The sequence below is a fragment of the Procambarus clarkii genome, chromosome 24, assembly GCF_040958095.1.
Source record: "Procambarus clarkii isolate CNS0578487 chromosome 24, FALCON_Pclarkii_2.0, whole genome shotgun sequence".
Classification (NCBI taxonomy): domain Eukaryota; kingdom Metazoa; phylum Arthropoda; class Malacostraca; order Decapoda; family Cambaridae; genus Procambarus; species Procambarus clarkii.
Window position 1 is genome coordinate 4,093,187 of NC_091173.1, and position 27,121 is coordinate 4,120,307.

The 27,121-nt window shown below is 47.0% G+C and overlaps 1 protein-coding gene across 3 annotated transcripts in view; it reads right to left on the bottom strand.

Annotated features, from left to right (window-relative positions):
• Positions 1-990: 990 nt before the first annotated feature.
• The window catches only part of LOC138368158 (uncharacterized), a 51,605-nt gene continuing 25,474 nt past the window's right edge, over positions 991-27,121 (bottom strand). For 2 of the 3 annotated variants that reach the window (XR_011229504.1, XR_011229503.1), the window contains 2 exons: positions 13,563-14,918; positions 1,858-2,566 (listed from right to left, as the gene is read on the bottom strand). Coding sequence is in view for 1 of the 3 variants with exons in the window: in XM_069330462.1 (XP_069186563.1) it covers positions 2,416-2,566; positions 13,563-13,653 (242 nt within the window). In the remaining 2 variants the exon portion in view is untranslated. Of the gene's footprint in view, positions 2,567-13,562; positions 14,919-27,121 lie in introns of all 3 variants that reach the window. The other variant, XM_069330462.1, reaches the window with a different exon arrangement.

Consider the following 27,121-nt stretch of genomic DNA (forward strand, 5'->3'; position numbering starts at 1 on the left):
ACAAAGAATAACTAATAAGTGAGAGACCACATAACACGTAATGTACCCGGCCAAGAGGCCGTAAAAGACCTAATGGATAAGGAGAAGGGGGTGTGACTACAAGTAGGGCTTACTAGCACCTAGACTGGGCAAAGTATTAGCTGCGGACAGCGGGACACTTGGGGACCGGCGCTGCACCCCCCTTCCCACATGCAGTGGGGAGACAATCGGGACAACTGTGCAAAGCATGACGGGGGTACAAAAGCAGCCGCTTGCAAAAAGGGGGGGAGGGTGGGGTTTTGCGAGGGCAGCGGCGAGGGCAGGCGGAGTGAGGCGGAGCCCCATTGTGCGCCCGTATTTATACGGCCCCAAACTGCCCGCGCAACGCCGCGGGACGCGCTGCGCAATTGTTTCTTTCTCCCCCGCCAGAAACATCCCCGCTTGTGATGCAAGCAGTGACCATTTTCTGACCAGGGGGAGAAAGATACTGGCAGTATGGGGCGTTACAGTTTATTGAAGATTAAATTCTGCAGAACATGTAAATATATAAAGTTCACATAAAGTAAGTAATTATATAAAGTTTATATTAAACACGGTTTATATTAGACACTTGTCTGGCGTTCCGCGAGCGCTATGTCATGGGTTCGTATCCTGGCCGGGAAGGATTTACTGGGCGCAATTCCTTAACTGTAGCCTCTGTTTAACGCAACAGTAAAATGTGTACTTGGATGAAAAAACCAGCGGGCACCTCGCCCTTCGGGGGGTGGGGGACCGGCTTTGCTGGCCTGCGGAGTGGGGGTGCTGTGCCGGATCCCCAAGTCTAGGGCTGCCCGCAGCTACTTACCATATGTCAAGTGCTCCCTTGTAGTGCAAGTTGGGGGTTGCAGACTTTACATGTAAACTAGGCACTAGCATATCATTACCCCTGGAAATTCTTATCTATTCTTTTTTATGCCCTCTGTGTATACAGAATATATTTTTCTGACCAGGGGGAGAAAGATACTGGCAGTATGGGGCGTTAAAGTTTATTGAAGATTAAATTCTGCAGAACATGTAAATATATAAAGTAAGAATTAACAGTAACAATTCCAAGTCCGAGGACTAGATTTAACATAAAAGGTACACCCGTAGTAATTATGAGACCTTAGCCTATAGTGACATGGAAACTAATTCTGCAGAAACGTAAAGCTTAACTGGTACTAGAATTAAGGCCGAATGCAAATGTGAGTAATTATATAACACTAGGATATAACAGGCAGGACACAAAGAATAACTAATAAGTGAGAGACCACATAACACATAATGTACCCGACCAAGAGGCCGGAAAGACCTAATGAATAAGGAGAAGGGGGTGACTACAAGTAGGGCTTACTAGCACCTAGACTGGGCAAAGTATTAGCTGCGGACAGCGGGACACTTGGGGACCGGCGCTGCACCCCCACCGCAGGCCAGCGGTGGGGGTGCAGTATGGGCAGACTGGGCAAAGTATTAGCTGCGGACAGCGGGACACTTGGGGACCGGCGCTGCACCCCCACCGCAGGCCAGCGGCCGGACCCCCCCCCCCCGAAGGGCGAGTGCCAGCTGGCCGCGTGAGGCACTCAAAGTGGCAGAGTAACAACGTCCCGCCTGACGTAGGATGTGAAAGCACTACTCCTCCACCTGCCGACAGCCATTATTTCTGAAGTGGCGAGCCCATCCCGAGACAGCTGGGTGGCCCTGCCGATACGGAAGGAATGCGGCGCGTAGTCATCTGGAGGCAAGCCTAGCGCCGTGAGGGCAGAGCGTAGGATCTTGGAGAAATCTCGCCTGGTGACAGGAGCGCCTGCGGCGTGTTTGAATATGGGCCCCGGGCCCAGGCCCCTGTAATTAAAGTATTTAGACAGGACACGGACCGGGCGGTACTTGCTGGAAGGGTTCGCTCTCAGGGAGAGGGTGGGCGTCCGCCCTGCACTGTGCTAGTAGGTGTTGAAGACGATATCTATTCCTGCCGTCGTAAGTGATACCTGCTCAAGGTTGAGCGTGTGTCGTCCATGGTCCACGTAGACCGCCTCACCTGGGCGTAGGCAGGCGTGGAAAGCCAGGGAGAAGAGCGCCCTGTAGCAGGACTTCTCATAGGCAGAGTTACATACGCCTCCCAGTGCCCGCAGCAGGCGATGCAGGAGGCTCCTCGTCACAGGGAGACGCCGTGCAGGGGCCCGCTGTGCGGAGTTACGTGCCCCTTTGAGGAGTTGGGTGACCAGGAACTGCCGAGTTGGGTCCCTCCTACCGTGTAGCTTGCAGACGAAGGCGATGGCCGCTAGATAGGCGTGCAGAGAGCGGTAAGCCAGGCCCCGCGAGAGCAGGGATTGCAGGAAGTTCCCCAGAGTCGAAGGTGCAGCAACGAAGGGGCATTCTCCTCGCCGCCCTGCCGAGACGTAGGCGGCGTACTCCACCCACTTAGCCCTGTAAGTACGCCTCGTCGCTGGCTGCAGGGAGTTGAATAGGGTCCTCACAGTTGCAGGGTGAAGTTGCAGGGCAGGAGGTGCGCAGGAACTGTTGTCGGCGTCTCGGCGAGGCCTGCTTCTCGCAGGAACAAGGGCGGCAGCGTCTGTAAACGGGAAAGAGCATCACAAACCCCGTTTAATTTTCCTGGGAGGTGGGAGGGTAGGAGTGTAATGTTAGTTGGAGTGTAATGTTAGTAGGAGTTGTAATGTTTGCCCGAAACGCATTGCGTAATAGTGGCTTTAGGCATTGTATGTACTAGCTCTATCTATATATCAATCCATTAATGTAACATCACTTGTACCTGAATAAACATCTGAATCTGAATCTGAATCTTATGGATGAGTTATGGACCGGCGCTGCACCCCCCTTCCCACATGCAGTGGGGAGACAACCGGGACAACTGTGCAAAGCATGACGGGGGTACAAAAGCAGCCGCTTGCAAAGGGGGGGAGGGTGGGGTTTTGCGAGGGCAGCGGCGAGGGCAGGCGGAGTGAGGGCAGAGCCCCATTGTGCGCCCGTATTTATACGGCCCCAAACTGCCCGCGCAACGCCGCGGGACGCGCTGCGCAATTGTTTCTTTCTCCCCCGCCAGAAACATCCCCGCTTGCGATCAAGCAGTGACCATTTATACATACTGTACTGGCTGTGCCACTCAATTAACTCTGGCATTGTTTTTAATTATAGTATTAAGCTGATTGCGAGTACTGCAACTTTGCTTCGGCTAGCCGGCACTAGGCACGGTTAATGTCCTACGACTTATTCCCTTAGTTGCATCTTTGTAGTACTGGCATTCTACTCAGTCATGTTACACGACATCTTTTATATTGTGGTACAGCAGTTGCTCTGTAAACATTATTTAATAAATTAAGGTCCCCCCACTCCTGACATATTTTTTCTCCCCGATCAGAAATATAGAGTTAGACTCTGGCATATTTCATTTATCAAACAATCTAATTTGATCATTAGCAAATTCAGTGAGCGGTTGGTTGTGAGTAGGCCTAAGGTTGCGATAAGCTTGGCGGTGAGCTTCAGGAGTAATTTCATATGCCCGCAAAATTCGTTCCCTGACTTTATCATATTCAAAACACTCTTCGTCAGGCATATTTATAAAAATATATTATACTTTACCCCTAAGTCTTCCCTGTAGGATTTTCACCCACTCTTCCTTTGGCCAGTTCATGGACATGGCCAATCTCTGAAAATGGTTGAAAAACCTTTCAGGGTCTGACTGAAAATTCAGGCAAGTTATGCTTTTTCTCATATTGCCTGGGGTTTGAATCCCCGGCAGGTGGAGATATGGTCACTGCTTGCATCGCAAGCGGGGATGTTTCTGGCGGGGGAGAAAGAAACAATTGCGCAGCGCGTCCCGCGGCGTTGCGCGGGCAGTTTGGGGCCGTATAAATACGGGCGCACAATGGGGCTCTGCCTCACTCCGCCTGCCCTCGCCGCTGCCCTCGCAACCACTCCCCGGCTGCCCGACTTTGCACGAGATGGACAACACGCCAGCTGCCTCGGTACCTGACCTCTCTCTCACGGACATCCTGGGGCCCTCGACACCCCAGACTGTTCCGGCAGGGCCCTCCTGCCTTACACTTTTAAACCCAAGGTGAGGTTTTCTGTTCAATTCTAGTCAGGTCTTCCCCAGTGCGGCGTGTGCCATGCGCCATCCCCTCGCGGTACGTGTGTGCCGCCTTAGTTCTTTGGGCTCTCTGCTGTTAGTTCCCGGAGAGCTGGGGCGCCCTCCTTGGGCCTGTGCCGGGCGCCCCCGTGCCGTGCTGGTCGTGTGGCTGGCTTAGGGTCGGCGTGCCCCGGGCCGCGTCCCTAGTGGCCTGCGTTCGGTCTCCTCTCTTGTGGGGCCCCGTCCAGCCGTGCCCGTCCGTGTCCAAGGGGCCCCGCAGTGCGGCATGCCCAGGCGCGCGCCCTGCCCGGGGCCCCGTCGGCGGCCAGGCGTGTCCTTGCCGGCGTCGCCATGTGGCCAGGCGTGGTGGGCCCTACGCACTTTGTGCTCTGCCTTGGGGCCCTTCCCTCGCCGCCATCGACCACGTGTCTGGTCGTCTGGGCGTGCTTCGGCCTCCTTCCCGCCTTTCCTTCGGGGCTCCCTGTCGCCGGCCCGCCGGGTTTCCCTGGGGGTCTCAGGGGGCCAGGTTTCGCCTTGTCCGAGGACATGTGTCGCCGTCGGCGACGGATTGTGGCCAGGTTCGGTCCTACGCCCGGGGCGCATGTTCTCGGCGGCGGCGACACGTGGCCAGGCGTGGGCGGCCCTTTGGCGGGCCCCGCCTTGGGGCCCATGCATGCCTTGCCGGGTCGTCACGTGCCTGGCCGGCAGGGCGTGCTTCTGCGTCTTTCCTGTTTTTCCCTCGGGTGTTCTCTGTTGCCGGTCTGCCGGCTTCCCTGGGATGTCCCCAGGGGTCGGGTCTCCCTGAGCGGACAAGCGTCGCCCCTGGCGACGACTCGTGGCCAGGTCCAGCCCTCCGCCCGGGCCTGCTACGGGGCACGCTCCTGGTCATGCTGCCACGTGGCACGGCGTTCCGTGGCGCGCACGGTTGGGCTGTGTCCCGCCCTTCCTGTTCCCTTTTGGGTGCTAATCCACGTGGCTTTGCGCCACAGCTACCCACGTCGGGGCTTGGGCTGCCTTGCGCCCGTACGGCCGCGCCTGTGTGCGGCCCCCCCCCCCCTTTTCGTCTAGGCCCTGAGCATGCCGTGTGGCAGCGCGTGGTTGGTAGGCCACGGGGTCCTTGCCGTGTGTGGTGTGTTCTCTGCTAGGCACGTCGCCCTCGGACGTCTCGCCCGGCCGTGTTGCCCGGGGTGTTAGCCCCAGGCCCTTCGGTGTCCCGGAGTCCCCAGGTACGTCTTCCCCAGAGTGGCGCCGATCAAGATGTCCCCAGACGTCCGTCGGCCGGTGTAAGTCCGGCATGTAGTCCCCAGACGTACGTCTGGCCGGTGTTGCCCGGTGTGTTATTTCAAGCTTTCCGCCGTCCAGGCCCTCAGGCACGTGCCCTGCTTGCCTGGGGGGTAGCCAGGACCGTTACTCCATGTCCTCCGTCTGGCCGGTGTTGCCGGCAGGTTGGTTCCCAGGCGCTCCCGCCTGGCCAGTGTAGCCCGGTGTGTTTGTCTTAAGCGCCCTGCCCGTCCGTTGTAGCAGGGATTCCTCCTACGTCGTAAGTTCAGCGTTCGTCCGCCTGCCCGTCCGCCTGTGTCGTCTGTTGTTCTTCTTCGTTGGAGGGAGACGCCGGCGTTGGAGCAAGGACCCGAGATCAGCTCGACGACGTCTGCAGGTTTACGTCTACCGGTACGCAACACAGGCCCTGGGTTCGGCGTTGCCGCCGGCAATCCAGGATGACTTCGTTATGTCCGTTAAGTCCTCGGCGTCCAGTTCCAGGGGCCGTGCCCTGGACAGGGGGGTGGCCCCCATGTTGCCTGGGGCACGGTATCCTCCAGCAGATGGCGGCGTCGAAGCGTCGTCGGGAACGTCGTATATTTAATGATTCCCATTCTTTGCCTTCCTAAGACACTGTAATTAAGACTTTCTCACACTTGGTGTGAGAAAATATGGAAGGTTTCTTATTTCGTACTAGCAGACATCTCGTGACATGCCTTGCCCTTATTCATATTTATGTTCTACATTTCAGCACTGACATGCCTCTGCTTTCAGATCACCTCGGATTCACTTTGCCACCAGCCTAACTTTTTACTCAGGCATTCGTAGCCTTGTGCATGTCGCACGTTCAAATCTTCGCGTTCGCTGTGTTACAGTATGCTTGTTCACTTTTCCTTGTCTTATGTCATTAAGTAAAGTCAGCCAGGATGTCCTATTTGCAGAGTTATAAGTAATTTATTAAGTAAAGTCAGCCAGGAGGTGCTATTTGCAGTATTTGCGGGCCCTTAATTTGCTTTACGTTCCCTGGCCTTGCATTTTGCCTAGTTTCCTCAGTAGTTACAGTACTTTCGCTTGGCTCTTGCAGTCTATTCACGTCGCTTATTTGGTTATATTTATGTTATGCATCTCCTCCGTTCTCTTCAGATTCAGATTCAGATTCAGATGTTTATTCAGGTAAGGTATATACATACAAGTGATGTTACATTAATGGATTGATATATAGATAGAGCTAGTACATACAATGCCTAAAGCCACTATTACGCAATGCGTTTCGGGCAAGAAAAACATTAATATCTAGAACTTAATACTAATTGAGCATAAAGAATAAAAGGTGTTGAGAACAAATACAAATAAAGATAAAAAAAAAAAAAAAAGGGGGAACATGACTGAAAAAGCAGCACAAATACAATAGGTTGACAAACAGTGTTGATTAAAAAAAGAAAATAACAGATATGGGTTGACAATAGAGGAGTGAGGTAGATTACAGGGAATTTATTAGGTAGTGTTTAGTTTTTATCTTAAACTGGTTGAGAGAGGTACAGTCTTTAACATGGTTGGGAAGGTCATTCCACATTCTGGGCCCCTTGATTTGCAGAGCATTTCTAGTTTGATTAAGACGTACTCTAGGAATATCAAAACTGTATTTATTTCTGGTGTGGTGCTCATGGGTTCTGTTACAACCTTCTATGAAGCTTTTAAGATCAGGATTGGCATTATAGTTTAGCGTTTTATATATGTATAATACACATGAGAGAATGTGCAGTGACTTAATATCTAACATATTAAGAGATTTGAGTAGGGGTATCGAGTGATGTCTGGGGCCAGAGTTGGATATTGTTCTAATAGCGGCTTTGTGTTGGGTAATTAGAGGACGTAAGTGATTTTGGGTAGTAGAACCCCAAGCACAAATACCATAGTTGAGATAAGGATAGATAAGGGAGTAATAGAGAGTCACCAGGGCAGGGCGTGGTACATAATATCTGATCTTAGAAAGAATGCCCACAGTTTTTGAAACTTTTTTTGATATATTTAGAATGTGTCCCTGGAAATTCAGCTTGTGGTCAATGAGAATGCCAAGGAATTTGCCATCTAATTTGTTACAAATTTGGGTATTGTTTATTTTGAGATTTATAAGACTAGAGGATTTATTGCCAAACAGAATATAGAAGGTTTTGTCAATGTTAAGGGTGAGTTTGTTGGCAGTTAGCCAAAGATGGACTTTATTTAGCTCAGTATTTACTGTGGCATTTAGAGCAAGAGGGTCAGGACTGGAGTAAATGAAGGTTGTGTCGTCAGCAAATAGAATTGGTTTGAGGTGTTGGGAGGCATTTGGAAGGTCATTAATGTAGATGAGAAAGAGGAGAGGGCCAAGTATGCTGCCCTGAGGAACACCAATGTTGATGGGTAGGGTGGGTCTTAATGTAAAATGGCTATATATCCACGCCGATTGTATACCCTTATTTTGTACTTGCAGATACCACGTGCCATGCCGTGCCCTATTCATAATTATGTTCTACATCTCAGCGCTAACATGCCTCCTGTTTCAGGTTACCTCGGACTCTCTTTCCCAAACAGCCTACCTTAATTTACTCCGACAGTTGATGCTTTGCTCATGTCACATGTTTAATTTTGCGTTGCTGTGTTCAGTATGTTTGTCATTTTTCCTTGCCTTACGTCATTAAGTAAAGTCAGCCAGGATGTGCTATTTGCAGAGTTACTAATTAAATTATTAAGTAAAGTCAGCCAGGATGTGCTATTTGCAGAGTTACCAAGTAATTTATTAAGTAAAGTCAGACAGGCAGTGCTAGTTGCAGAGTTACTAAGTAAATTATTAAGTAAAGTCAGCCAGGATGTGCTATTTGCAGAGTTCCTAAGAATTATTAAGTAAAGTCAGACAGGATGTGCTATTTGCAGTATTCGCGGGCCCTTATTTTAGCTTCACGTCTCCTGGCCCTGCATTTTTGCCTAGTTTCATCAGTAGTTACAGTAGTTTATGCTTAGCTTTGCAGTTTAGTTTCCTCAGTGGTTACAGTATTTACGCTTGGCTCTTGCAGTTTATTCACGTTACTTATTTGGTTATATTTATGCTATGCTTCACCTCCGTTCTCTTAATGTAATAATGGTTATATATGCACGCCGATTGTATACCCTTATTTTGTACCTGCAGATATCACGTGCCATGCCTTGCCCCTATTCAGGTGACCTTGGCAGGGGGGTGGCCCCCACGTTGCCTGGGGCACGGTACACTCCAGCAGATGGCGGCGTCGAAGCGTCGTCGGGAACGTCGTATATTTAATGATATCCCGTTCTTTGCCTTCCTAAGACAATGTAAATTAAGATTTTCACACACTTTATATGGAAGGTTTCTTATTTTGTACTTGCAGACATCTCGCGACATGCCTTGCCCTTCCTCTTAATTACGTTCTACATTTCAGCACTAACATGCCTCCTGCTTTCAGATTACCACGGATTCCTTTTCCCTAACAGCCTACCTTAATTTACTCCGACAGTTGATGCTTTGCTCATGTCGCATGTTTAATTTTGCGTTGCTGTGTTCAGTATGTTTGTTCATTTTTCCTTGCCTTACGTCATTAAGTAAAGTCAGCCAGGATGTGCTATTTGCAGAGTTACTAATTAAATTATTAAGTAAAGTCAGCCAGGATGTGCTATTTGCAGAGTTACTATGTAATTATTAAGTAGAGTCAGCCAGGATGTGCTGTTTGCAGAGTTACTATGTAATTATTAAGTAGAGTCAGCCAGGATGTGCTGTTTGCAGAGTTCCTAAGTAAATTATTAAGTAAAGTCAGCCAGGATGTGCTATTTGCAGAGTTCCTAAGTAAATTATTAAGTAAAGTCAGCCAGGATGTGCTATTTGCAGAGTTCCTAAGTAAATTATTAAGTAAAGTCAGCCAGGATGTGCTATTTGCAGAGTTCCTAAGTAAATTATTAAGTAAAGTCAGCCAGGATGTGCTATTTGCAGAGTTACTAAGTAAATTATTAAGTAAAGTCAGCCAGGATGTGCTATTTGCAGAGTTACTAAGTAAATTATTAAGTAAAGTCAGCCAGGATGTGCTATTTGCAGAGTTCCTAAGTAAATTATTAAGTAAAGTCAGCCAGGATGTGCTATTTGCAGAGTTACTAAGTAAATTATTAAGTAAAGTCAGCCAGGATGTGCTATTTGCAGAGTTACTAAGTAAATTTAAGTAAAGTCAGCCAGGATGTGCTATTTGCAGAGTTACTAAGTAAATTATTAAGTCAGCCAGGATGTGCTATTTGCAGAGTTACTAATTACTAATTACTAGTCTTTTGCTGGGCTACCTTTATGCTTCTCCCCTTCCTGTCTAGGCATGTTTAGGTATGGCCAGCGGTGCGCGAGCCGCGGCTTATCGGTTGCCCCCCCCCCCTGGTTCCCTGTTTACTCTGTCTCGCCCGCTTACTTCCGCATTCTTCCACCCCATTCTACGTTATCGCCTCTCGCTTTTGGGCCTATGTCCTTTCTCAGACCGGGTTGTGTGCCGTCCAGCGCGCCTCGGCGACGTTATCTTTTCTTCGGCCCTCTGTCATTTCCGCCCCCCCCCCCAGCCGTGCGGGCTCGCCTGTGGGAAACGTCCCCTTGGTTCCTCCTACGCCTGCGTGTCTGTTAAATCTGTTATTGTTGGACTCGCAATTTGATTTGTATTTATTACGGCAAATTTGTCTCCCGCATTTTACTCTTTGTTTAAGTTTCACGTTCAATTTGTTATTAAGGGACTATCAATTAGGATTTGTATTAATCTATTGCTTTGCCTCTCTGCTTTTAAGTTATTTTCAGCTAAGGTACGCTAGTTGCAGTGCATTCGGGTGGGGCCCCCCCCACAATTTTTTTTCCTCCGGTTATTTCGTCCTATTACACTCGTTTCCCTCATTATATATTCTGAATATTGTGCATTATATTTGACCACCCATTCTTCATCGTATCGACAGTACATTAAGTTACATTTGGATGCTACCGAGAAGTTTAGCATGGCCTCGCGCACGGTGTCATGAAAAAACTGGCCATTCGGCCTTCCTTTCGGCAAGCTCAAGCCAGTCAGTTAGCATGACGTCGGCCAGCTTGTGGTTGGCCAGCGCAGCCAGCATGCTGTTGGCCATACGGTCGCTAACGTTCTTTGGCCATCCGGCCTTCTGGGCTATTTTACTCTTCTTGTTCCTTCGCCATTGTTGTTTCCTACTACGTAATAGTATTCTATTTAATTTTACCTCATCTATCATTAGGTTAGGGGCCCTTACCTCCAACCGCTATTCCTTCCACTGCGCTCTGCCCGCTTGGCGCTCAATGCCGGCTTCTTCTGTTCCCTTTATTCGCAGCCACGACAAGCCGGAACCCCCCCTCCCCTCCACACCCTACTGCGGCGAGGAAGAGAGCGCGAGCCGGATATTCCTCTGATCACCATCAACGCACGCAGCGGTGCCGGGATGCAGCCGCCCAGGGCCTACGTTAATACTATTATCTTCTCTTTATTTGCTGGGCTATATGGCAGTATTAATATTATTCCGTACCGTTACTGTCATTCCAGTATTATTTTATTAAAATATAAATTGTTATTATGGTTTGGCGTTGCTTTCTTAATTTCTTCCATTCTGCGGCACTTGCCGTCATCGGTTATTTACGATATTACATTGTATTCTTCATTGTACGATTATTTACGACATTGTATTCTTATTATTATCCTTATTACAGTTACTGAATGGCAGCTCCCTGCCGTCGATTTCACTTTGCTCCTGTTCTAAAGATGTTGCCGAAGTTCACGGCGTACTAGCTGCGGCTCGCAGACGCTCATTGACAACACAAGACTACACTCAGCGGCCACTTAAGGCAGACTCCTTGGCTTCTATCCAGCCCAATCACCCGTCTGGAGGCAGAGATGGGATAGAGACCAAGGGTAATGTTCCCCGCTCACATTCTACATCCGATTAGGACACAAGCATGTTATAGATTTGGCTTTAAGAATTGGTTCTTATTCCATTTTATATGTTGCTTAGTTGTTATACCCGTTCTTGGTATATGTATTGTTTATATTCAAGATTTATAGTGTTTCGTCTTACCCTGTTATAGTTGCTTTGTGCTTCCTTGCTGTTCTCCTACTGGTTTTCTCCCACCTTTGCTCTTAGCAAAGGTACTTCCCCCTTCCGTTTGCTGGAAGATTCTTAGAATTGTTAGCCCCCTTCATTGCTACAGTATAATTATTCGGATGCTCTTTATTCATCCAGGATTGTTAATTAAGGTTTCTCTTAATTCCTGCTGCCGGGCTCCCTCCCCCGTTTTTCGTCTCCGTATTGATTCAGCTAGGGTTTCCCTCTCGTCTGTGCTCTTGCCTGTCACGATAACACTGCATGCCGCTTCTGCCCACCCTTACTGCCTTATATCTTTCAGCCCGGGGGAGGTGAGCTACGCGACAAAAAATCGACGCACGCTCCGACTGGACCAGGTATCGCTTACATGGTCAGGAATCAACACTCTTCGGATCCTACAAGCACAGATCCTACAAGCGCTCCTGTCACCAGGCGAGATTTCTCCAGGATCCTACGCGCTGCCCTCTCGGCGCTAGGCTTGACTTCAGATGACTACGCTCCGCACCCGGCTGTCTCGGGACGGGCTCGCCACATCAGAAATAATGGCAGACGGCAGGCGGAAGAGTAGTGCTCACATCCTACGTCAGACGGGACGTTGTTGCTCTGCTACATTGAGTGCCTCACGCGGCCAGCTGGAACTCGCCCTTCGGGGGGGGGGGGGGGGTCCGGCCGCTGGCCTGCGGTGGGGGTGCAGCGCCGGTCCCCAAGTGTCCCACTGTCCGCAGCTAATACTTTGCCCAGTCTAGGTGCTAGTAAGCCCTACTTGTAGTCACACCCCCTTCTCCTTATCCATTAGGTCTTTTACGGCCTCTTGGCCGGGTACATTACGTGTTATGTGGTCTCTCACTTATTAGTTATTCCCTGCCTGTTATATCCTAGTGTTATATAATTACTACACATTTACACTCGGCCTTAATTCTAGTACCAGTTAACCTTTAGGTTTCTGCAGAATTAGTTTCCATGTCACTATAGGCTAAGGTCTCATACTTACTACGGGTGTACCTTTTAAGGATACCTGATCAACCAGGAGGATACCTGATCAACCAGGCTGTGACTCATACGTCAGGCTGCGAGCAGCCGCGTCTAACAGCCTGGTTGATCAGTCCAGCAACCAGGAGGCCTGGTCGACGACCGGGCCGCGGGGACACTAAGCCCCGGAAGCACCTCAAGGTAGCCTCAAGGTAAGTTAAATCTAGTCCTTGGAATTGTTACTGTTAATTCTTACTTTATATATTTACTTTATATATTTACTTTATATATTTTAATATAAACGTTATATATTTACTTAATTTATATTTGAAACTATATATTTACATGTTCAATATTAAGTTTTATATAATATCAACTTTGTTATAAGTCTATAATATAAACCGTGTTTAATATAAACTTTATATAATTACTTACTTTATTTGAACTTTATATATTTACATGTTCTGCAGAATTTAATCTTCAATAAACTTTAACGCCCCATACTGCCAGTATCTTTCTCCCCCTGGTCAGAGAATGGTCACTGCTTGCATCGCAAGCGGGGATGTTTCTGGCGGGGGAGAAAGAAACAATTGCGCAGCGCGTCCCGCGGCGTTGCGCGGGCAGTTTGGGGCCGTATAAATACGGGCGCACAATGGGGCTCTGCCTCACTCCGCCTGCCCTCGCCGCTGCCCTCGCAAACACTGCGAGGGTGGAGATCCAGTGGTATTCGCTCTAATTCTAGCCTCCTCGGTTTTGAGTCTTTGCTCCTCTAATTTTATTTTTGCTAACTCTAGAGCTATCTCTCTGTCCCTATGAGCTGCACTTTCCACTTGGCTAGGTTGGCATAAAGGCGTATCACTTGCCAATAGTTCTTGATCAATACAATGTTGTAATATTTCATTCACCAAAGTCCACTTTTTATCCGCGTCATTTAACTCGAGGCCAAATTCCTTGCCTAACAATACTAAATTAGACTTGGTAAGTTTCTTTATCTCTACCACTGAAGGATTCCCTGCCAGTTCCTGCATTTTAGCCTCCATATCTAATTAATTTAGCTCCTAGTTAAAGAAAAAATTAAAAAAATAAAAATTGGAAAGAAAAACAAAAACTTGCACGGCCCCTAACACAAGGCCACACTAACCTCAATCGTGAAGGGATCCAGCTGGGTGTCCAGTCAGTGCAAGAATGTCCTTTGCTAGATGAGCTGGACCCTAGGCTAGCACACAACCGTTCTGCGGAAAACAAAAAATTTTAGTTTTGGCACTCAAGAATTAAATTTTTTACAATTATTGTTCATCCCGGTCTGGCCAACCACTTGTTATAACTTTAAAGTGCTGCTATGGGGGATCTAGTATTAATTATGAGTAGGGTCAGTAGTTCGAAACAAGATGTACCCAAAGTAATGGAGATCTTAAAGGCCCGGCCCCCAATAAGATAAAACCTGTGATAATTACTTGGCTACAAGACAATGTCCGCCTAGAGGTAGATCATAGATCTCCTACACAGGAAGAATGAATACTCCTTTAAAACTAACTTACTTATTTATTAACCCCTTAACAACCCCCACATACATTCACACCAATAACAATAATTACTTACCACACTACCTTACGTTAAAAGCCTTGGTCCACATAAGCAGGATACAAGGTTTTACAAAGAGCACAAGCTAGAGTAAAGTTTACTAGGCAAGGGACACTAGCAAGGGCTCTAGGTAGCTTACTGGTACTACTGGAGCCCACGTGGTTCCACTGGGACCCCCTTAGAGTAACTTAGGGATATAAACACTAGTGATCACCTCATGAATACTACACAGTACTACTTTACACATAGAACATGCTTATGCCAGAGAATGAGGACAATACAGTATACTTTGAAATAGGCCATATTACGTGTTATACTATGATCTCTATTTTCTGAGGTTGGAAGAAAACGTGCTCAGATTGGGGACTTGTTTATTTTATAATGGTAAATAATAAATTAATATATAATAAATTAATAAATAATAAATTAATTATTATTATTATATAATAAATAATAATAATAACAAATAGTATAATGATAAGCAATTATTTTTAATGAATCAAATAGCTAATTAGGATGAATGATAAATAATTATTGACTAGTGCATAACAATAAAGTATTAAGGAATTACTATAATGAATAATCCTTATAATGATAAAGTAGAAATCAATTACAATTAATAACTACATCTATAGGTAGTACATGAAAGTTGCATTAATTTAATTACACTAATTACAATTCATGGGAATATTTCTTAGCTATCTGCAGGCTTATCACTTTGGGGGTTCCGGCGGAGCACCCCCAATCCCGCGAGGGCCAGCGGCGCGGAACCCCCAACCCCGAAGGGCGAACGCGGTGGCTGGCCGCTGTAACTAGGAATGTGTGTCGACCTCATGGGTGCAGTAGTCTGCCCTCGGGCTCCATCCCTTTTCCTTGTTCATCAATGGTGTACCTTGTGCGCCTTCCGTAGTCGGTTCTGGAAGTATTAAGGCAGTAAGGGTGGGCAGAAACGGGCATGCAGTATGAACGTGACGGGCAATTCCAAGGAACCTACCCCTTAAGGGTACTGCTGGAATTAGTTTGTAAGAGAAGGGGACATTTCCGGAAGCGAACTGGGCAAGTGTCATTAATGGATAAAGCCGGGGTTATACCCTGCGGAAAACTCTGAAAAGGAACACTGGCACAGGTGATAGGAGTGACTAGAGGGGAAAGGAAGAGAAAAAGATCTTCCAGGGAACTAGTCTGTAGCGAAGTGAGGTAACTACCAAACCGAGCAGAACTTTAGTGGGAAAAACCCAGACAAGTAAAAAAGGTTGGGGGGAGGGGGGGGGAACCAGTTACCGTATCTGGGTCAAGGGCAGAAGTTAATCCTGGGGGGGGGGGGATCTAGCAAGTAATAATTCATTTCAAAATAATCCAATAGAATAATATAAAACAATAGAACAGCCCAACATAATCAATATTTATATGACCAATATGTATATAATATCAAATCAATATATAAATAAAACTATAAATCAAATATAAGAAACAGGTCTTAAGACGTAACTGCAACATGCTTGCGTCCAGAGTGACACGAATTATAAGGATGGTAACCGAGTCCGTTACAGTGATCTCCATTGTAAGTTGGCCTCCGAAAAGCATGTTAAGAGCTGAATAGTTAGCCTAAGAAACTGCCTTAAGAGGCGTAAATGAGTTTAGTGTGAGTGTCGATGAGCATTCTGCGAGCAGCAGTACCCCAAGAACTTCAAGATCTGGGGATCTGAGGCAAAGAGAAATGGACACCAGGAAGGCTAGGGGTCCGTAAATGTAAAATAATTAATGTAATTAATATAGTAAAATAACAGAAATAAGGACGAAAATAGTAAACCAATTCCCAGACTCATAATAAATTACTACGGACGAGATGGGAATAATAAAATGAATGACAGTACTATAAATTAGTATAGCAACTAATGAATATATACATATACATACATACATACATATATATATATATATATATATATATATATATATATATATATATATATATATATATATATATATACATATATACATATATATATAACCCAGACCTAATAATAAAGAACTTAAATTTTTTATATTCTTATTTTTTAGTTTTGATATTCCTAGAGTACGACTTAATCAAACTAGAAATGCTCTACAAATCAAGGGGCCCAGAATGTGGAATGACCTTCCCAACCATGTTAAAGACTGTACCTCTCTCAACCAGTTTAAGTTAAAAACGAAGCTATACCTAATAAATTCCCTGTAACCTACCTTACCCTTCTATTGTCAACCAATGTCTGTTTTTCTTTAAAGAGCGCTGTTTGTCGACATAATTGTATTTGTGCTGCTTTTTCATCTATGTTTTCATTTCTTGTTTTCATTCTACTCATTATGCTCAATTAGTATTAAGCTTGTCATTTAAGTTTATCATGCCCGAAACGCTTTGCGTAATAGTGGCTTTAGGCATTGTATGTACTAGCTCTACCTATAAGTCAACCAATCCTTGTAAAAATTTATTGTATGTATGTACCTTACCTAAATAAAATTGTATTGTATTGTATTGTAAATAAGTAGTAGTATGATACAGTAGGAACTGTATAAATAGATAAATAAGTAAATGTCCCACACTGGGGAGGAGGAAGTAAGCAGGGAAACCCTAACCTTAACAAACCAACAATAACGTAGCATGCACAACACGAACACTAGTGGTCAACAAGGACAAAATAAGGGCTTAACAAACAACAGTTGCCAAATGTAAACTGTAAAATCCTGCCTCTGAACATCAGCGGCTGGAACACCTGCAGCTGGACATTGGCAACTGGTGCATCAACATCTGCCAAAGATAAATAAATAGTGGCAACTGGCCACCAGGGAAACTTTCGGTTATAAGAAGAAATCCAACTGCAAGACAATTAGGGGCCATATAGAACCTGGGAGCCAACAAGGGAGTGGAGAGTATCTTCGGCCGCTGCCGAAGATACAAGATTAGCGGCAACGGACCAAGGGGGGAAACTGCAGCAGTAAGGGAAGTGCGACTGCAAAACTGATCATGCTCAAAATAATGCTGGAATATAATTCTTTACAGAAAACGGGATTAATGCATGAAACTGAAATAAATTACAATCAAATACAATAAACTGAAAGGAGTGCTAATAGACACAACGTCGGCTGGAACGCTTCTGCTGGAACTTCGGGGGCTGGCGCGTCGGCAGCTGGACTCTTGGGAGCTGGAACGCAGTAGGATGGGCATTATCAGTTGGGACCGCTTCAACTGGAACATCAGGAACAACTTCAGCCGTAGCATGGGAGCTGGTCCAACAAACGCTGAAACGCCGGCAGCTGGACCATGTTCCACCTGAACAGCAGCAAGCTGGGACAGCAACAGCTGTACCCACAGCAGCTAGAACACCGACTGCCGGGAATGTCAGCAGCCAGAACACCAACAGCTTCAGCAGCTGGACACCAAAATTGAGCAACAACGTAGGAAGAGAGTGGCGACTCGGACACTTGGGCAGACGGCTGGACCAGCTGCAACAGACCCAACCGAGCATCGGTCGCTAGAACACAGTGACACGTCGCAGGAAAAACGTCGGGCGGACATCAACCCCTGAACGAAGGCAGCTAAGACGTCAGTGGCTGTGAAAACCTTCCGGGCTACACCGGGCAGACAAAACGTCTGGAGAAACCAGCGGCCTGGAAGGCCGCATATTTATATGACCAATATAAATAAGATACCTGAATAACATCGCCGGCTTAACTCATCACAGGAAGAACGTCGGCTGGAGAGCAGCCCCAGAACGCAGTCAGCTAAGACGGCAGCAGCTATGACAACCTTCCTGGCTACATTGGGCAGACAAAACGTCTGGATAAATTAGCGGCCTGGGAAGCAGCAGTATCTTCCGGGCTACGCCGAGCAGACAACACGTCGGATAACCAGCGGCCTGGGAGGCCACAGTGACATCCGTGCTACACCGGGCAGACAACATGTCTGGATAAACCAGCAGCCGGGAGGCTGCAGATTCTTTCGGGCTACACCGGACAGACAAAACGTCTGGAAACGTTTACTGGTACTGGTAAACGAAACTGGTACTGTCTAGCTGTCATGCAGTACTTAATAACTTAATGACAAAGTCAAGAAAACAAGTATGAAGGTAAAACGGTAAGTAAAATGACATGCATTTAAGCAATGCATAATTAGCAATAAATTGCTGATGGAACTAATCATAATACGAGTCCAAGATAAACTTAAAGGGAGAGGCATGAGGCCCGAAGACAGCGTCTAGGACATCCTGGCTGACTTTACTTAACTTAAAAGGTGAAGCATAAGTTAAACAAACATAATTGTAAACCAGTAAAGTAAAAACATGCAGCAAGAGCGATGTAAAATGCGGGAAATTTGCTGAGGAAACTAAACGTAAATGCAGGGGGCCAGAATAAACTTAAAGCAAGAGGCAAGGGGCCGATCCCTACAACTATCACATCCTAGCTGACTTTACATAATAACTTCAAGGCAATAAGCAAAAGTTAAACAAACATAAATGTAAAACCAGCAAAAAAAAAACATGCAGCTTGACACTGCATAAAATTCATTAATAAATTAAGGAAACTTATGGAAAACAAGTCCATAAAAACTTAAAGCTAGAGGCCGGAGGCCTGTGACACAGCAGCTAGCATAACCTAGCTGACTTTACCTAATAACTTAAAGGCAATAAGCAAAATGTTAAACATAATTGTAAACCAGTAATAAATAAATACCCATGCAGCAAGACGATGCATAATTTGCGGGAATAATTAGCTGATGTAACTAAACGTAAATGCAGGGCCATAATCTTAAAGCAAGAGGCAAGGGGGGGGGGCCGTACTCCGCGCATATCACAGCCTAGCTGTGATATGCGCTGAGTTACTTGATAACTTAATGGCAAACAATAGTTAAACAATCACAATTGCAAAATCAGTAAGAGTAAATAACATGCAGCTTGACCTGCATAAATTGCAGTAATAAATTGAGGTAAATTAATGGTACGCAATACCAAGATAATCTTAAAGTCAAAGGCATGAGGCTTGTAACTCAGGAACTAGCACAACCTAGGTTACTTTACTTAATAAATAACTCAATACAAGAAGCAAGAGTTTTAATAAGTTAATAAAACATGCACGAAGGCAATGCATAAATTGTAATAATAAATTGCAGAGAGAAACAAATCGTAGTTGCAAGCCCAAGGAAGGTAACAGCAAGAGGCTTGGACCCGCATCACGGGTCCAAGATAAATAAATTGCGAATAAATAAATTGTGAGGCATAACACATTATAACTGAAAGACAATAATATAAAAATTTATATGGCTAGCGTTTAGAGTAGAGTAAAACAACAGCACTAAATAGGAGCAGCTTGAGCATTAAATGTCCTGAACAACAATAACAGCACTACCCAATATATAAATATAGGCATGGGGCGAAAGCAAAGGTAAAATTACAGTAAATATTGTAGCGTGAGGAAGCACGCCATGACTAACAGTCAGACTGTAAAGAAGCACTTATATAAAGAACATAAATAATAATTAACGGCACAACAGAAGTCGCCCAAGCAGCAGACCTCACGTCGACTGGGTGAGGGAGCTTAAGGTACAGGGCTGAGCAGATGGGGGTGGGGGGGTGGTCAGGCCTCCTCCCGATTGTGCTTCAAATAACAGCCACCTACTGGAGAAAAACCGGTGCCCCATAACACCGAGGGTCACCTCCCCCTCTAGGTCCACTACATCTGCATTTGGTCACCAAGGCTGAACCAACAGGCGTGCTTCAGGGGTGCGCCAGGCGCGCCATGGAGGGACCGTGGCGCGCCAACACAGACAAACACTGTACCTTAAATGTTGAGAAGGGCAGGACGCCCCTGACGGGTCGCTCTGAATCTTTGTCGAAAGGAACTTATGTAGGGTCCATGCTGGGGGAACAGTTGAGCAGGCTAAACTTCTGTGTTTACGACTCACTGAGCAGCAGTGAGCAACGTTTTGTAAGAGAGCAGCTGCTGGCTTGTCGGGAAGAGGGGCCACGCAGTCTGCAGGCCGGGCTTATATAACCTCGGCTCGTTGCGCGCGCAGCTTGGGCGGTCAAAGTCAGCTTCCAGACATACGTTTTCTCTTCCCTCAGAAAACCCACCGTTTTTGGGAAAAAACAGTGTTCTTTACTTGCTGTTACCATAGTTCCTTTTACACTATTCACTTTATATGGTTTTGTATGATATGGCATATCTAGCTTTCCCTCTTTTTCTTTATAATGATAACAGTGTCTCCAACCTTTATGAATTGTTCTTTTGCACGTTGATCATGAGCAATTTTCATTTTGCCCTTGGCTAGTGCATCCTTCTGAGCGAGACGTTTATCCGTTACCTCGGCTGGCATGACAGGTAGTGCGATTCTCATAGGACGTCCAAATAAAAATTCACCAGGTGACTTGCCCAGTGTTCCATGTGGTGTTGCATGGTAGTTCCTGAGAAAAGCATACATAGCTTGTTTCCAGGATCGTCTTCCGGCCGCAACATGCACGACCAGGGACAGGCGCTGGGCACACTCCGAACACTGGGGACATCCTTAACTAAAACAGGGCGCTCCACACGCGGGCGTGGTGGGGAAACACGGGCAGGACTGTACCTTGTGATGTGTTGGCGGTGTGCAGGACAAACATATCAATTTTGACACTAGCTCTCCATATATGTCAGTTGCTTAATTTAGAACCTGTACTTGAGGTCGACTTCGAACCCATTGTTGATGTGACGACTTATATTGAATTTTGTAACTAGCTCATCAAGATTGTAACTTGCTTAGCTAAATGAATTGTGGGGTTCAGTCCCTGAGCCCATTATGTGCCTCTGTAACCCTTTCCACTACCGCCCACAAGATGGGTATGGGGTGTATAATAAATGAACTAAGCTAACTAACTAACAAATAGTTGACAGCTGGTAGACTGCCAAATAACAAAAAGAGCTTTGAATATATGATCAGACATTCTTGAGATGGGACAGGAACCAAAGACCAGCCAGGTCCAAAAAGCACACTTGAAGTCTCCCCAAAACCTCCATTCATTCATTCACAATGTTCTCCCAAGACCATCATGAAAGAAATGGTCACTGCTTCCCAAAGCGGTGAAGTTTCTGTGGGAAGAAAACGTATTACCATGAATTTGTGTTTAACCGACTAAGTAGCACGCACGCATTGAGCGGGGTACTTAATGTGCGTCCGCGGACTCAGCGACCTCTAGTTCGCCTCCTCCTCCCCTGATACACTACAAAACACTCCGCTGCCATCCGTTACATGTGGACTACGACGCCAGTACCTCAGATGACTACTCGCCTTCGACTTAGCCTTCCATGCCACCCCCTGTCGCCTACAAGGGCGGCCCACATGGGACTTCTGTTTGAGTGAAGTTTTCGTTGTTAGCCATAGGCGTTCCAGAGCAGCCGGCCCATCTCCATTATCCTAAGGTACAGTCCTGCCCGTGTTTTCCCACCACGCCCGCGTGTGGGGCGCCCTGTTTTAGTTAAGGATGTCCCCAGTGTTCGGAGTGTGCCCAGCGCCTGTCCCTGGTCGTGCATGTTGTGACGCAGTAGCTAGCTGCCTCCCAGGTTTATTTGCCCTATCTAAGGACCCCGCCGTGCGGGCTGCACGGCGGGGTCCCTTCCCGCCCTCAGTGCCGTGCATGTCGTGCCATGCACGTGTGGGTCCCCCTACCGCACGAGGGCGGGCGGCGCCGCATCTTATTTTTTTATTTTTTTTATAGATATATACAAGAGTTGTTACATTCTTGTACAGCCACTAGTACGCTTAGCGTTTCGGGCAGGTCCCTGGAATACGATCCCCTGCCGCGAAGAATCGTTTTTTCATCCAAGTACACATTTTACTGTTGCGTTAAACAGAGGTTACAGTTAAGGATTTGCGCCCAGTAAATCCTCCCCGGCCAGGATACGAACCCATGACAGCGCTCGCGGAACGCCAGGCGAGTGTCTTACCACTACACCACGGAGACTGTAAAACTTGGGTTAGAAGACACATAAAATGCTATTTTTTCTCTCTTATTTTTCCTTCTCTGCCACACATGTACATTTACGTTTACAGTAGAGTGAAGGGGGGAGGGGCCCACTGGGAAGCGTGTCAAGGAAAACCCAGCACTAGACGCCGCCAGAGTAGCAGGCGCCGGCCCATCAACGAGAGGAGCAGTAGTGTCTTCACCTGCTGCTTTCTCTCTATGGTGTGGGGTGCCGGAAGCCACTGAGCGACTGGGGACAAGGAAGAAATATGTCAGTGACGGGTGTCGCGAGCCCCAACAGATGACTCTAAAGCAGTATACGGCGCTAGGACTGTGACCTGCGCCGGTCGGACTGACTGACATGTCAACGTCTCACAGTGGGTGTTGATCTCCCCGCCGTTTATCAGCTTTCTCCTTTCCCACGGCAATTGGGTGCGGCTCCCAAGGCTACCCTCATAGGACATCTGGTGGTGTCGCCCACGTGGCCAGGCTCAGTAGCGTGCTTGCCCTAGGCGTGGTCCCTGGGGGTACCCTTCGCCCCTTGCCCTAGTGGGCGCCCGGGCCACGAAGCGTGCACGTGCGGGCTCCTTAACGCCCGAGGGCGGGCGGCGCCACAGCTGGTGGTGTCGCCCATCTGGCCATGGGTCTCAGGGGCTTGCTTGCCCTAGGCGTGGTCCCTAGGAGCTCTGCTTTGCCCTCGCCCTTAGTGGGCGCCTGGACTACGAGGCATGCCTGTGCGGGCTCCTCTACACCCGTGGGCCGGAGTCGCCCACGCCTGGTGGCGTGGCCCATATGGACAGTCCTAATGGTTTCCTTGCCCTAGGGGCGTCACTAAGGGCTCGGAGGTGTGCACGGCTGTTATATAAGGGAGTGTCTGTACTATGGGGCCTAGTACTATCTGGATGTAGGGGCAATAGTAAGCATTAAGAGTTATCAATATGGGAGATCTCAAAGGCCCGGCCCCCAAATAAAACTATAAGCAGTGCTGAATACTTGGCTACAAACAAGGTCAGTCTAGAGGTTGATCTAAGATCTCCTACACAGGAAGAATTGATACTCCCTTACTTCACTTACTTATTTATTTTTTTTGTAGGCATCCTTCAGTCTCGGGAGACTATGGAGTTGCGCCCTAGTTGTCAATCCTGGTGCAGCGTCTGGTGTGACTGATGAGGCCAATCCGAGAGTGGCAGTCCATCCCACACCGAGCACAAACGAAGTCCGATTCTGGTCTGTCTTCCTGGTTACCGGCTTTCCTTCTCTGTCTCTTTGCCTCAGATTCCTTGGCAAGTGACTCCTCGAACTTGGAGAGACCTCGTTGAACAGACTGCCTCCAGGCTGAACGGTCTGCAGCCAGTGTCTCCCATATAGCAAGATCGACGTCCATGGCTTTCAGGTCCCTTTTGCATACGTCTTTGTACCGTAGCTGGGGCTTGCCTGCTGGACGCTTTCCCTGCCTCAGCTCTCCGTACAGGAGATCCTTGGGGATCCTGCCGTCGCCCATTCGCACGTGACCCAGCCAGCGCATTCGTCTCTGTTTCAGCATTGTGTACATGCTGGTGATTCTTGCTCTCCCCAAGACGTTGTTGTTTGTCACCTTGTCCTGCCAGGTGATGTCCAAGATGTGTCTAAGGCAGCGCATGTGGTAGGCATTCAGCTGTCTTTCCTGACGGGCGTGGAGTGTCCAAGACTCACTGCCATAAAGGAGAGTGCTCAGGACACAGGATCTGTAAACCTGAATCTTAGTATACTCAGTTAGCCTATTGTTGGCCCACTCTCTTTGTCAGTTTGGACATGGTAGTAGATGACTTACCGATGCGTTTGTTTAGCTCCGTATCAAGAGAGAGGGAGTCAGAGATTGTGGAGCCCAGGTACACGAAGTCGTGAACGACTTCCAGTTTGGAATCAGAGATGCCAATGTCAGGTGGGGAGTCCACTCCTTGTCCCATGACTTGTGTTTTCTTCAGACTGATGGCGAGTCCGAAAGCCTGAGAGGCCTCGCTGAAGCGGGTTATGAGCCGTTGGAGGTCTTCAGCTGAGTGGGCAGTGACTGCTGCGTCGTCGGCAAAGAGGAAGTCGCGCAGACACCTCAGCCAAACCTTTGTCTTGGCTCTCAGCCTGGCGAGGTTAAAGAGCTTTCCATCCGACCTGGTCCGGAGGTAAATGCCTTCCGTGACAGATCCGAAGGCGTGCCGCAGCATAACTGCGAAGAAAATCCTGAATAGGGTTGGAGCCAGTACGCAGCCCTGCTTTACTCCACTTCGGATGTCAAAGGCGTCTGATGTTAGGCCATCAAAGACCACAGTGCCCCTCATGTTCTCATGGAAAGATCTGATGATGCTGAGGAGCCTGGGTGGGCATCCGATCTTGGGGAGGATCTTGAACAGGCCATCCCTGCTGACGAGGTCGAAGGCCTTCGTCAGATCTATGAAGGCTACGAAGAGTGGCTGCTTCTGTTCCCTGCATTTCTCCTGCAGTTGTCTGAGGGAAAAGACCATGTCGATGGTGGACCTGCCAGCTCTGAATCTGCATTGTGATTCTGGATAGACTCTCTCTGCAAGTATTTGAGCCTCTTCAATGCGACTCGAGCAAACAGCTTTCCGACAATACTGAGGAGGGAGATTCCACGGTAGTTGTTGCAGTCGCCCCTGTCACCTTTATTCTTATACAGTGTGACGATGTTGGCATCCCTCATGTCCTGTGGCACCTCTCCTTCTTCCCAGCAGAAGCAGAGAATTTCATGCAGCTCCATGAGCAGGCTACCTCTGCAGCACTTCAAGTACTTATTTATTAACCCCTTAACAACCCTCATATACATTCACACCAATAACAAAAACAATAATTACTTTACCACACTATCTTACGTTAAAAGCCTTGGTCCACTTAAGCAGGATACAAGGTTTTACACTGAACACAAGCTAGGGTAAAGTTCTACTAGGGAAACACTTGAAGCTAGAGTCAGCTTAGGGTAGGGAGACCACGTGGTTCCACTGGGATCCCCCTTAGAATAGCTAGTAATATAAACACTAAGAACACCTACTACACACAAAGTATAATACTCTGCACATAGAATACGTGTATGCCAGACAATGAAGAATGTACACAGTATATTTAGCTGGAAACAAGACACAGAAATAAGGAACAAGGAGAAAGGGTAGGAGGATCCTGTCCACTCAACGCCAGCTCAGAGAAGAAGGAGTCTCTCAGTCTCCTTCCCCCCAGCTGGCTCGCTGCCGGCAGACTGCTCAACTAATCGTACCTCAGCCCTATACCAAGTTTACTCAGGTTTACTTTACAAATGATTAGAAAGTATTAGTAAACATAGTTGGTGCCTATGTTATTATTTAATAATCAACCCCAAGCTCAGTCTTTAAATGCTCTTTGAAAAACAAAAATAGTCTTACGTCTGGCAGGGAAGATACAAACAATTGCAGCTCGTGATGCATCCAACTATACTATAAAAAAGTTTAATAGCTCAATTTTGACCCTCTGGTTTCCACTGAGGAACCCAGGGTCGTAACACTCGTCCCCCCTTCAGAGAAAAAAATGTGACTACTAGAATAGTAATCATATTTTTTTGTAAGAGTATACAGAGAATAAAAAGGAAAATCTATGACAAAAAAATAAATCAAAACAACAATTTCTCTGCAAGAAAAATACAAAGGAATTCTCTGAAAAAAAACACATACACAAAAAAAACAGGGAAGTAAATAAATTGGACACGGAATATTTAATGTCACAGGAGAACCTAAAAATAAATAACTAAAGCATGACAGCTGGTAAATGACTTCCTGTGGCCCAGATGAATGTTATTCAGGCAACCGGGACAGAGCGTCGGCTATCATGTTGAGCCGGCCCGGTAGGTGGGTAATGGAAAGATTGAAGTCCTGTAGGTACAATGCCCACCTGAGGATGCGTTTATTCTTCCCCTTCATCTGATTCAGGAAGATTAGTGGGTTATGGTCCGTGCACACTTCCACTATATTACCTGTGAGGTAAACTTCGAACTTTTTACATGTTAACACTAGCGCCAACGCCTCTTTTTCTACCACTGAATAATTGCGTTGTGCCTTGTCAAATTTCACAGAGTAGTAATATACTGGGTGTTCCACCTGATCATCCCCAGTTTGCAACAACACTGCACCAGCACCCGAGTCAGACGCGTCAACATGAATTTTAAACGGTCGGTCGTTTCCAAATATTCAAATATATTCCCCCAAGCTCAAAATATCCAAGATATGATCTAAAATATTCAATATTGGCTAACTTATCAGCTCTATCATGCATTCGGAGGCCAACAGGAGATGGAGACCACATGAAATGGACTCTGTTACCATCCTTAATAATTTTGTTGTATTTGTGTCTAGCTTCGGACACGAGCATGTTACAGTTATGTCTTAAAGAGTTGAGAGCATTTAAGGATGATAAGGAGTCACTTACAATTAATGTATCAAGTTTGGAGACTTGTACACATTTCAGTGCAAGGATCAAGGCAAATAGTTCGGTCTGAAGGGTAGAGGCCCAATTGTTTATACGGACTCCCCACTCAAAGTACAAGCCATCGCCCATTGTCAGAACAACTGCACTTCCAGCTGCACCCGTGGTGCGGTGTAGGGAACCATCAGTGTATATGATTTGAGAGAGAGAATGCTCTGTGGACAGAACATCAATATGGCTTAAGGTGTTGAGCTTTGCCTCAAGACGAAGCTTGGGCTGATATCTAATTTGCTTCTTTGGTGGAAAGGGAGGGATTAAAACTGGAAAGGGTGTAACCTCCCACGGTGCAGGAAAGTAAGTAAGTAACTATCAAAAGAAGGCACCAAACCGGGAAGGCTATGTAGCACCATCAAATGCGCAAAATAATCAGAGGGCGCTAAATATCACCAAGGATGCCAATACGAGAACAAAAACGCATAAGACGAACGATATCAAAAGTATCCGAGTCACCAAGAATTCTATTGAGGGACAGGTGACCGCGAGGGGCGGTCGGAAAGCAAGACATGCTCGTCCTGGAAATCAGGACATTCAAGAAGGACATGCACGACTGTAAGAGGGACAATTCAACTAGGACAATAAGGAGCTGGGCGGCGCTCCATCAAGTGACCATGGGTTAAGCGAGTATGGCCAATACGCAACCTCGCCAGAGCTGTTTCCC